At 42.0% G+C, this 12,802-nt stretch overlaps 1 protein-coding gene across 18 annotated transcripts in view; it reads right to left on the bottom strand.

The window, feature by feature from the left end:
• MYO3B (myosin IIIB) overlaps positions 1–12,802 on the bottom strand; it is a 409,714-nt gene that overhangs the window by 355,495 nt on the left and 41,417 nt on the right. For all 18 annotated transcript variants that reach the window (XR_011428262.1, XR_011428261.1, XR_011428259.1 and 15 more), the window contains one exon: positions 10,872–11,017. Coding sequence is in view for 14 of the 18 variants with exons in the window: in XM_070241194.1 (XP_070097295.1) it covers positions 10,872–11,017 (146 nt within the window). In the remaining 4 variants the exon portion in view is untranslated. The remainder of the gene's footprint in view (positions 1–10,871; positions 11,018–12,802) is intronic.

Below are 12,802 nucleotides of genomic sequence, written 5' to 3'. Positions count from 1 at the left end.
TCCCTCCTACCCCCAACTCCCCCATCCCTAATCATGCCTTTGGCAGCCATCCAGGAGCAACAGGCTCAAAACTAGATAAAATCACTGTATTAGTTTCCTAGGGCTCCCATAACAAAGTACCACAAACTAGGTGGCTTAAAACAACAGAAATCCATTCTCTCACAGTTCTAGAGCCAGAAGTCCAAAATCAAAGTATCAGCAGGGCTATGCTCCCTCTGAAGTCTCTCAGGGAAGCTCCTTTCTTGCCTCCTCCAGCTTCTGGTGGCCCAGGCATTCCTTGACTTATGGCAGTATGGCTGTCTTCCTGTGTATCTCTACCTTCACATGTCTTTCTGTGTGTGTCTATGTCCAAATCTCCCTCTTCTTATAGGGACACCAGTCATTGGATTAAAGGCCCACTCTGCTCCCGTATGACCTCCTCTTAACCTAGCTAATTACATCTGCAATGACCCTATTTCCAAATAAGGTCACATTGTGAGGTATTGGGGGGTTAGGACTTCAACAAATCTTTTTGTGGGGAATATACCACAATTCAACCCTAAACAGTCACCACTGACTGTTCTGCTGGAATCCTTCTTTCTGCTTTTACATTCTTTACAATGTGCAACACAGTCCCATTAGTATCATCTCTCATTTCTCAATTCTCCACCACAGGAAGGAGATAGGGAAGGCAGAAACCAGAATTTCCAGGGGTGACTCTAGAGTTTGGAAATATAAATAAACAAGCAAACAACAGCGTGATAGTTGTTTCAGGGCAGGGTTTTTCTCAACCCTCGTTGCACTTTAGAATCATCTCAGGGAATTTTAAAATACAAAACAATATGCATATTATTTTGTTGTTAGTGCCATGGAGTCTATTCTGACTCCTAGCGAAACTGTGTCCAGCAGAGCAGGACCCTACCTGGTCTTTTTGCTCCATCCTCTCACCTTCAGGGCTATAAAAGAAAATGCTCTGCTGCCATTCACAGGGTTTTCATGGTAAATTTTTTCAGAAGTGGGTGGCCAGGTCCTTCTTCCTAGTCTGTCTTAGTCTGAAAGCTCCGCCGAAACCTGTCCACCATGGGTGACCCTGCTGGTATTTGAAATACCAGTGACATAGCTTTCAGCATCACAGCAACGCGAAGTTGCCACAGTATGATAACGGACAGATGGGTGGTGTGGTTCCCTGACCAGGAAAGGAACCCAGGCCACCAAGATGAGAGTGCCAAATCTTAATCACTAGACCACCAGGGCTGGCTATGCATATTACAATATATACATATAGTATAATATATAATATGTAATATATATATGTAAATATATATATGTAAAATTAATTATATATTTATATAAATGCTGAGCTTGACTCCAGACCAAGTACATTGGAATCTCTGGGGGTGGTGCCCAGGCACTGGTACTTTTTAAAGCCCCCAGAAGATTCTAACTTGTAATTAGGACTAAGGATCCTTGTGCTGGGTGAGACTCACTGCTGTAGAGAATGGCCCCAGTCCTGCAGTTGGTGACTACTCACATTCCTCTCTATTAGCATCCACAGAATGTAGGGAGGATGCTGAAGAAAACAGTTTACACACACCCTGTTATCTGAGTGCAAAACATTCTGCTTAAGGGTGGTGTTATTTTTGCCCCTATGAGAGGTGAAATGATAGACTGGTGACAGAGCAGGAGCAAAACCAGTACCCAGGTTTCTGACTCCAAGTTTGAAATGGCAGCTTCAGGGCTTTTAGAATTCTGCCAGGGTAAGACTCTCTCTCTTGCAGCAGTTTGAGTGTGGTGTGCAGAATGAAGCCATCATTCCAAAGATGTTTTGGCTAGGACATAGCCGATGTCGGGGCAGGGATGGTATTTGTTCTGACTATCAAACCTCATGTTAACCACACAAGATTGACTTACCGTTTGATCACTATTGGGCTTATAGCCACAATTAAATTCATGTTTCCCCTGTAGGTTATTGAGCCATGGTTTTCTCAGCCTGTACCGCTCACCAGGGTTCTGACCCTATTTGCTTGTTAGAGACGAAATTGTTCCTGGCGACTGAGGTCTTTTGGGATTCTAAGTCCGTCATCCAGCATACCAGCTACCCCTTCCACAAACGTGATCAACAGGCTACCAATATCTTCCAACTCATTATACATTTTAAAACATTCAGCAGGCAGGATGGTCAGCAGAGCCCTGCCCAAAGCCTCTAGGACTTCCCCCACCATGTTGACACTGACACCATTATCCAGCACTCCTTAATACAATCCTTCCTGGGTTATGATCCATCACTACCACCATTCTCCAGTCTATGTTTCTCCATCTTGGCCACAAAGATACTACAATAGATTTTACCTAAGGGCAAAATTCCAAATATATTATGTCTAAGACAGTCCCCATTTGTACCAGTCTTAAAATAATACTAAAGAAGGACATTAGTCTGATGTGGCTTATTTTTAGTGAACCCATGCTAATTCCTAGTGATCACAGCTTTTTCTTCTAAGGATTCATAAACTATTCAAGGAAAAAAAGAAAGAATCTTAGTAATTAGCCCAGGATGAAAGTCAAGCTCACCAGATGGTAGTTTGAAGATTCTACCTTCTTCCCTTTTTTGAAAAACTGAAGCACATTCTCCCTTTTTCACTTCTCTAAGACCATTCTTATTCTCCAGAATTCTTCCAAGATCACTACAGTAGGTTAGCAGTACTGTATATTCTCTCAGTACCTAGGGTATCACCCCTCTCAGTTAAGAACCTCGAACTCACCTGGAACAACTAAGTGCTCTCCTTACAATCCCCTAGCCTGGCTTGGGTTTCTATCTCCCTTTGCCAATGTTTTTAGCCTTTCTAGGCTGGGCTGGAAAAAAAATCATTCTCTTTGGTAGAGGAAATGGGAGCAAAATGAGAGGCAATCTTGAGTCCGTGCCCTCTATCTAGAACTTCTACTACTGTCCCTTTACCTGGGGATAAGAAATTTCCAGAACCCAGGGGAAAGTTGTACCTACCAAGGGGACTGAAGGAACCCTGTAGAGGAAGGCAGCTGAGTCCCCATCACACAACTCATCCACCAAGCACAAAGCTGCCATAAAAATGGGACTGATAGGAAAGGAAAAGCACTGTGGCCTGAGTTCTCTTCAGAGAATGACAGTATCACTACACACTGGAGACATTAGGGAAGTGGGAACCAAGGCCAACTCTGCTTCCCAGTGGGCGGTTCCTGCCATCACATTCACGGGTGTGCATGGCGGCAGGGAGAGGGGCTACATCTCTTAGGAGTGTGTCTATAAACAAAGGAGTTATGACAATGGATATTCATGGCAGAGTCCATCAGATAGGCACAGTGGAAGAGTAAGGATTTATTAAGAAATCAGTCTTCATTCCCTCTCAATTCCCCATACAATCATCAATCAATCAATTAGCTAAACTTTCAAATGATCGATCTCATGGGTGGCCCTTTTGAATGGAAGGTTTCAATTCTTGAGCTGTAAGGGAAAGCAAATTCCTTACAGTATAAATATACCCCTTGAGATTTTTTCTTTGGTAACACCCAGCAAAAATCGAATGTTACTATGTACTGCTCTGAGCACTTTATATTAACTGCTCACAACAACTGGCTGATATTTGTCATATCTCCATTTTACAGAGGAGGAAACTGAGGTGTAGAAACATTAAGTAACTTAGTCAAGTTCATACAGCTTGAAGGTGGTGAAGCTGGTATTTGAACCCACGCAGACTGACTGCAGAACACTGTGGTAAATTGACTGAAACAATGGCCCAATTTTCTATCCCTTCCTGTATCTATGCTTAGAACCTATCACCAATGTGAGAACCACTCTGGTTAGCCTGCTGGAAGATGAGAAATCACATGGAACAGAGCCAAGTCATCCTAGCCAAGGCCATCCTAGACCAGACACCCCCCAGCCAAATCCTCAGCTGACCACAGATGCACGAGTAAGCCCAGTCAAGATCCACGAACCATCCCAAGAACCCACAGACTCACAAGAAATAATAAATGGTTGTTGTTTTAAGCAACTAAGTTTGGGGTGGTTGTTACATACCAGTAGATAACTAATACAAACATATCACTGCTTGACCATGACACTATATTTTCTTTCTGATGACACTGGCTTCATCTGACTCTAGGATTCTCCAGAAATGACAGTTTCAGCTGTGAAGAGCCTTACTCCAGACTACCACCTTCCCTCTCTTCATCTTTACGTTGCCCCTGCCCTACCACTAAGCTAACCCATGAAGGCAGTTTATAACTATTCCTCACCTTTATTCCCTAGTTTTTTCTGGAGTCAAGATGAAACTAGGGTGCCTCAAACCCTTTGGTACTATTTTGAGTCTGTTTCCTTTCCTAATGTCTCTGCCCATCTCGCCATCATTTAGGAGTTAAGTTGGAATTAGCCAAAATGAGTAGTGCCAAAATAATGAAATCAGGGTAATAAGGGAGAAAGCATGGATGGTGCTGTAAGTCAACACCTCTCATTCTCTGGCCTCTCCCTTTTCTCAGGGTGGGCTTCTCACTCAACAACGATGGCAACTAGCAGTCCCTGAAGGCACACTCCTGCTTTGCCACCTGATCCCTATAGGAAACCTTGCAAAGCCGAACTCTCCCTGACTGCCAGGATTCAGGGGGGCAGCAAGCTGCACCTCCATAGGAACTAACAGCCCAGCTGCTCAACTCAAATTAAAAAAGAGTTTGGAAACATGTTCCACAGAGTAGAAGCCTTCTGGGACCTTTCTACCAGCTGCCTCCAGCTACCGTGTTCCCAAGGAAATAAAGAGGATACCCCAAGTGGAGGGGGGCACCCCCAGGACATCCTGAGGGATAAAAACCACAATGTACTAAAATGGGACTAGAAATCTCCCAAAGAAAGAAAAAGACTCATAAAAGACTAACGTTTTTCTATTGATGTATTTAAAACTTTTTTTTTTGCTGTTAGGCAATCAATAAATGCTAAATGGTGCTAATTCTTCTAGCTCTTCTTGTTTTATGATCAAAGCCAGGATTGTGAGGGTTCGTTGCTCAAAAGGCCAATAGCTAAGCGACCCGGCTGGTGAAGAGAAACCAAAATTCCCTGGGGCAAATCCAGCCTTACTGTGCCATTAAACACCCACCCCCCTCGCTCATTACACTTCAACAATAATAGTTTAGTTTTAATTTCTTTTCCTTATATTTCACAGCCCTAAGGGAAAATGTCTTGTGACAATTCTGTAATAGTAAGACAATTAGCGGTGACTCAGGACTCCCTGCTGCCTCTGCATCCTCTTGCAGCTGAGGAGCAGGCTTCCCGTGTAGGAGATTGATTTGGTTTGTGAATTAGAAAAGCCAGAATAAAAGGAATCTTTACCTTCAAAAAACGAAATTCAGATGAAATTAGATGAAAGTGCAACCCAATGATTCTGTTTCAGAACAAGAGTCAACTGTAGATATTGAGTCCCTGAGGAAACCTTTCAAAAAGATTCACAAATGTTTCAAGTGGCAACTTACCCTTTCTAAGCCCCACCAACCACACCACCCAGGTAGCCCAAAAGTATCCTTTTTAATTTCTCCTCTTTGCTCCTCCTTTTCGCTATCCAACTTCTGCCTGTTTCACCTTTGCCAATGAATGGAGGAGGAGACAGTAAAACTATGCTCTCCTTGAGAGAAAAAAACTGTTCTATTCATCTTGCAACTCAAGCACTCAAGAGGAGCTTGACTTAGAGTGACCAAAGTTAGAGGTGTCCTAGGTCAGAGGGCATGGGCATTCCCAAATCCCAGCAGATTGTGTTCCAAAGCACTTTTGTAAATAGGTGGTTTAGAGCTTGGAAAGCATTTTTTCCATAAGCATAAAGTTCTAGAGACAGGCTAAGTCCTCCGACTCAACCATAAAACTCTAGTTGGCCACAAGAGCCTAATAATGCACCCAAAGTGAGAACTTCAGCTGTTACATCACCTCCTCCTAAATAACTTTTTAAAATACTTTCCATGAGAAAATGCATTCCAACTCAGGATGCTAGAAACAGATTTCCATTCACCCCAGAATCAAAGCAAACATTTCCTACTGAAAAAATAAGAGTATGGCAAAGGAGGAGGAGATGCTAACTATACCAGAAATAGACCTGATGTGGCAGGGCCAGGTTTTGCAAGGAGGGTGGGACGGAAAGAAACTTCTAGGTACCAATAATGATAACCTGAAATGTCTCTCTGCTTTTACATAACATATATTCTGCAATTCTTCAGTTCAAACACTTGCCATAAGTGTTCTAAATTAGGAACTGAAAGGCAGTTGTCTGAAGGGGAGTCTGGAGAAGGGAGGGATTTCTGGTTTGGGGATCACAAATCAGTGAGCCAAGGAGGGCCTGTGTTCACTCATAATCACAGAATTTCTGTTCTTCAGTTCCTTGACTGACATAGTCATTGACGCTAATAAAATTCTAAGTCAGGTTTACAATGTCAGTTTAAAACCAGTAGCAGAGAGAAAGATGCTGGACTGTAAGCTTCTTAAAGATCGAGATGTCTTATTCATGTCTATTTACTCCAGTTCCCTGGTGCTCAATTCAGATTTTATCGATAAATAAATATAATTTAAGAAAAAGCTATAATTTTTCAATGTAGTTGCAATTTGTGTGGGCTTTGGAATCAAACTTCTCAGATTCAAATCATTTTTCCTCCATAGGTACATGACCAGAGGCTTTCTCCCAGGGCAATCAGTTTTCTCCTCTAGAAAAAAGGGTGGTGATAGCTCTTACCTCGCAGGGTCATTATGGGGATTGAACGCATTTATATTTATGAAACACGTACCACTGTGCCTGCTACATAGTTAGTACTCCATAAATCTAAGCTATTATTATTTCTCCATCATCATTTAGCTAGTTGTCCTATATTTTGCCCCCAAATTAATTTCTCAGGGAATTTGGTAACATGAAAGTTGGTTAGTACAGTGGTTTGAATTGTAGCCTCCAAAAGATATGTCTACTTGGAACTTGAGAATGTGACCTCATCTGGAATAAAGGTCTTTTGTAGGTGTAATTAAGACAAGGATCTCGAGATAAGATCATCCTAGATGGGATGGGCCCTAAATCCAATGACAAGTATCTTTATTGGACAAGACAGAAAAGAAGAAGACACAGAGATACAGGTAGGAAAGCCACATGAAAATGGAAGCAGAGATTTGAGTTATGCTGCCACAAATCAAGGAACACCAGAAGCTACTAGAACCTGGAAAGGGCAAGGAAGTATTCTCCTCTAGTGCCTTCAGAGGGAGCATGGCTCTGCCGACACCTTGATTTTGGACTTCTGGCTCTAGAACTGTGAGAGAATATATTTCTGTTGTTTTAAGCCACCAAGTTCATGGTAATTTGTTGTGGCAGCCCTAGGAAACTAATACAGTTGGGTACAGTGCGGAACAACCTAAATTTGGTGAGGAAAACAAGCCCAAATGTGAAATGGTAATTATTACAAGTTCTCCTTTTCTTGAATTGGGTACTGCAGGGAAACTTCGCTTTAGGAAGGGAAAATCACTGGCTTTAGTGGCTGGAATGTTCAGGTCATTCTATCCCATCTACTTCCAGCCAAGGATATTTCTGCTGGGAATCCTGAAAACAGTCTTCATTTTTCCTTAGGAATGAAGTGGAAGTACTCAGTGCACAGTAAGACACTGGACAGAGTCAGCTACTACCTGGCCTCAAATAAATGGGCAGAAGACACGGCTCCCAGTCCTTGTCCAATAAACACACCCACACTGGTCCCCACTGCCTTCCTGACCCTTGTCTATGGAGGTCAAAGAGGTCATTAGCCAAAAACTCCAAGCTAAGGAAAGATATCTGATTGCCAAAAGACCAATATAATTATATATTTTTCCAAATTCTATAGGTTCTTGCAATTACATCTATGAAACAGATCTCCTTTTAAGTGAAAAATATATCCAGGTCATCTGCAAGATCCTTCTAACTCTTTGGAATTTTAAAGGAGTCCTCAGAAGAGAATTATGAGAGAGATGTTGTTGAACCCACTGATGCCCAAAGAAACGATTTTCATTTTTTCCTCTCTTCCAACTCCTAAAGAAAAATAGCAGACAAAACAGCCACTGTCAGAGAGGGGTGACTTTTTCAGAGTGCAGGTGTTAGACAAGATGACACATGCTGACAGGTTCAGCAAATAGTGGATGTTCTGCCAATCAGCAGATAATTTCTGTGTTTGCAATAAGGGAAAGATTGCAAGTCATGCAGTATTTCAAAGACAGGTCACAATTACTCCATGTGTCATCTTCTAATATGAAGGTCAAAAGAAAGGAGAAGGTGAGTAGAGGCAGAGGGGAAGAGCAAGGAGACCCACGTGCAGGCAAATCAACCACATCCAGGCAGGTCTCGCTTCATATTTTCTGACAGTGCCCAGGGAACCTGTATAATTACCTGCCTTTTTGACATCTGAGGCGCTCACCTCACATGGAACCAGCACTTCATTAATTCGTAAGTTCTCTGTAATTCGTGAAAGTCACTTCTTCCCTCACTCGGTAAAGGTTTTCTTTTCTTCCCTTACTTAGTAATTTACTCAATTTATTTCTAGTAAGGAAAGGGTTGTATGGAAGAGGCAAATGAGGAAGGCTAGATGAAGAAGCCACACACAGTAGTCTGGGTCCCAGAGTACTCTTAAAATGGACTCCATTACTTAATTGAAGAGAATTCCAGAACACTGAAAACACTCATAACCAAATAGGAGAAATGGAGAAAACAAATGCTGAGAGAGATCTCCATGAAACACACAGGTAAATAATTTGAGTGCCTATTTACAATATGTAAATGCTTAATTTTTCCATTCTTCATCAAAGAGCTTTTCTGAGGAATGGTTATATTTTTAGCACTTAAAATTAAGATAATACACACATACATGCTTAATCAATCCACAATCCTTCATAAGAGAACTGCATGGTTCTAAATGATAGGGTAATTTTTAAGTAAATAACTTGGTGAGTCTAAAAAGCTATGCAGTATATGCAAATATGCTATGATTTTTTTTAAAAAAACCTCCATCCTTCCTGCCCAGGAATGTCAAGTCAGCCGTTAAGGTTGTGACAGTGGCAAGTGTTGAACACACATAATCGCACTGAGGATCTGCTGACCAATTACTGTTGACATTCCCTAGTTCGATCTGATTCATCACTTGCACAGAAACCAAGAGATGGTAAAAGGGCAGGAGGTTACACTAGAATGAGAAAAAGAAAGCTTCAACCTACATTGGGATAAGGATCCTTGTCACTGCTAAGATCCTTTTCTAGCAATTGTCCCATTCCTGGGGTTCTTTCCCAAGGCAGGCACTGAGGGACTTGGTTATTTGTGTTTCAGATCTGGAAGCTTCTCCCAAGAAGGAAGAAGTAAGGAGAGTGAGAGCATAGAGACTATTAGAGATCAGAGGCTTGGCTGGACATAGAAGCAAGCTAAGAGGAATCATTGGAGATGGTCTATTTAAACACATACACACACACACCCCCCTTCTAAACTGCCTCCCATTTGTCACCCTATGAAATTTTTGAACAGTTGGTTCATACACAAACACATACTGAAGAAAGGAAAAAAATACCCAAGTAGATGACCTATTAAAAGTACATATATCTTGCTAAGCAGAAATCACACCTTGAATCTGATATTTGGGAAATTATGTAGCCACAGTAAACAAATGGTGAAGAGTAAACCATCTGTAAAAAATCAAAGCACACACATAAATCATCCCAGACACCACTTCTCATTTCCTGACATATTACTGTATACAATACTGTTTTGGGGTCCTGCGTTCTTTCATCATTTTGAAGGTTCACCAGACTATTAATTTAAAAAGCCAGGAGCTTTGTCTGTTCTTCTAATCACCATGACCTGTTTTTGTACTTCAGAAAAGGCAAACCGACCAACCCTGACTTGGGTGGGAATCATTTTTGGAATAGTGGTGGGTGGCTGTTCACATCTGGATTAGGTATAAAACGATAACATTATGATGATGAACGCCACAGAGCCTCATCTGCATATAAATAGACCTAATCAGAAATGCAAATTGCAATCAGGAGAAATTTTTAAAGGCTGTGACGGCTGTGTGATTGTGCAGATAAGGAAAGGTTAACACTTGTATTGTTAAAGCGGTTAAAAGGCTCCCAGCCGGCCCAGAGCCTGCCTTTGAAAGAGAAATGTGAAAGGTACGAATCTCAACTTGCAGCCTCGCCTGGACAGAGCTCCCTGGTCTCTTCGTTTTCAGTAACTAGAGCCTTGAGCTGGCCAAACATGAGCCCGATTCTGATGAAAGATAAACAACCAAAGCTCTTGTACAAACCCCTAATGAATACATACAATAGAAAATACACTGGCATTTAAATATCCTGCAAACAGACCTCTTTCAGCACAGTTTCCCATTGAGACGGAAATTAAGGATGGAGAGAAACTCATATGACTGATGTTACATTTTTCTGATATTTTTGAGCGCTGGTCTGAGTGGATACAAAAATATGTTGCACATTTTTGTTTATTCCCAAATTTTCCTGAATACTCGAGAAAGATTCAAACTGGAAAAAATGACCAGATATGATCATATAATTAAAAAGAAAACACCAGTAGTTAGGCACATTATTTAATACAAAATTGCATAAAAGCTTTCTTGTACGAAGCACAAAAAATGAACATCTCAGAAAAATCGGAGTACTCAAAATATGCAATTGTTACAATACAGTCCTATTATTCCTTGAGATATGTTATCATTCAAAAACAGCCTCTTTCCCCTCTCCTCGTTTTTTTTTTTCCCGAAAAGAAATACAGTTTACAATAGGGCTTTCTCAGGTTTAAAGAGAAATTGTTTACGAACTATTTATTATCCCTCTAAGGAGCCTCTTTCACAAAGAACTAATGAGCCAAGAGCGCCATCTTGTGTCCTACCTTGGAATCTTAAAGAGTGTTTTCACCGGATGCATGTCAAAGAGGGGAGGGTCTCCATCCCCCAGTTCAATAGCTGTGATCCCCAAGGACCAGACGTCACAGCGAGCGTCATAGGAAGAGTCATATTGCTGCTCACAAGCAATGACCTATCAGACAAAAGCAGGACACAACACATCAACCTCACTGCCACCTCAGACGTCCTAAAAGGCTCTTGCCGATCTTAGCCCCCTTCTCAGTTCCTTGGCTACACAGATATTGAATTCCAGTAATAATAAGATGGGTGATCCCTAGGCCTTATTTGTGTGTGACTGATTTATCATCTGATATATTCATTAACTTTTAAAAATGTGTCAGTTCAGTTCAATAAATATGCACTGAACTCTCTAGGTACCAAGAACAGTGTAAAGGTAGGCACAAGGGTGAATACCTCACCATACAGCCCTGAAAACCCTTAAGGAAAGGCTTTCTCTGCATCCTTCGCCACATTACCAGCTGCTGAACTCAACAGTGAGGAACAGTTGTTCTCGAAGATGCTTGTCTGCTGCACAAAATCCCCATGAGTGTGGTCAATTGAGCAGAAAGATGTTGGAAGACTGATGTGGTTAAGAAAAAATAGGAACCACTCCCTCCGATTCCCTTTTTCTAAGAACATCTGCCCCCTCCTCAAACCCCAACAACTGGTTTGTATTTCAGCTGCCACTGCTGCCTCAGTTACTGGCCTAACCGGGTACAAGAGCAACAGAACCAGAAAATGCCCCTGGGCTTGTCACTGGTTTGGGGAGCATGGAACCTTGTAGGGAAATCTGTTTCTATCAACTTTTTGAGCCAGAAAGGAAAAGCCCCTTCACTCAGGCTCTGATGGCTATCAAAATAGGGTTGGGAGAACGCAGGGGTAGGCCATGGGATGTGGAGGGACCAGGCGTCCCTATTTGACCTGAAATCTGCCTCCTTGACCAAGGATGACGTATGGCTATGGGTAGGTGGGAAACTTTGAGAGTTTGATGATATATTGGGTCAAATAGCCTACAAGGTAGACAAGCAAAATCACTGGTGAGCAAAGAGGGCCAGAGTGACAGGGCCACCCACCCTCTTAGGCCATCAGAAGGCCTTCGGCTTTGACTCCAAGTGAGATGGGCCAACTGGCCGTGGGGAGCAGAGGAGTGACAGATCTGGCTTACATGTTAGAAGAATCATGATGACTTCTATGCTGAGGACACATTAACATGGGACATGAGAAGAAGAAGCAAAATCAGTCAAAAATGCTACTGCAGGAGTGCAAACTAGAGACAGTGAGAAACAGTCATGTTCTGGGTATCATTTTGAAGGCAGAGCCAACTGGATTTGCTGACTGGGGTTTACAAGAAAGGGGAGTTGAGGACAAGTCCAGAGTTTTTAACCTGAGCAATTCCAGAATGGAATTGGTATTTAATGAGATAGGGAAAGATACCAGGAGAAGCAGGTTTGGGTTGAAAAGCAAGAGCTCCATTTGGGACATACTAAATCTGAGATGCCTGTGAGACTTTCAAATGGAGAAGTTGATTTTAGCTGGGTAAGACTTCTGACCCAGAGAATTGTAAGATAATAAACGTGTGTTATTAAGTTACTAAATGTGTGGTATTGTTATGGCAGTGACAGAAAACTAGTGCACCTGCTTTCTGCCAGACCAGTTAATTGAACTTGCAAGACCTGGCAAGTGTGCTTGCTATCCTACCTGAGACCTGATGCTCTTGCTCCCCTAACTGCCCTCCACCCTTCTCTTCTGGCTTCTGAACTGAAGAATGTTTTTCCATATACCTGCATCCTTGGTCTGATCCCAGCCTCATCCTCTAAATAGATTATCCTGCAATAAAATATCCTGTCATACTTTCAACACGTTAGGTTCAAATGTGCATTCAAACTAAAGTTCAAATAATTCCAATTTCAGAAGCAGA

The sequence above is a fragment of the Equus caballus genome, chromosome 18 (genome assembly GCF_041296265.1).
Source record: "Equus caballus isolate H_3958 breed thoroughbred chromosome 18, TB-T2T, whole genome shotgun sequence".
NCBI classification, from domain to species: domain Eukaryota; kingdom Metazoa; phylum Chordata; class Mammalia; order Perissodactyla; family Equidae; genus Equus; species Equus caballus.
The sequence above is the reverse complement of the archived record's forward strand: the minus strand, read 5'-3'. Positions and strand labels throughout refer to the sequence as shown.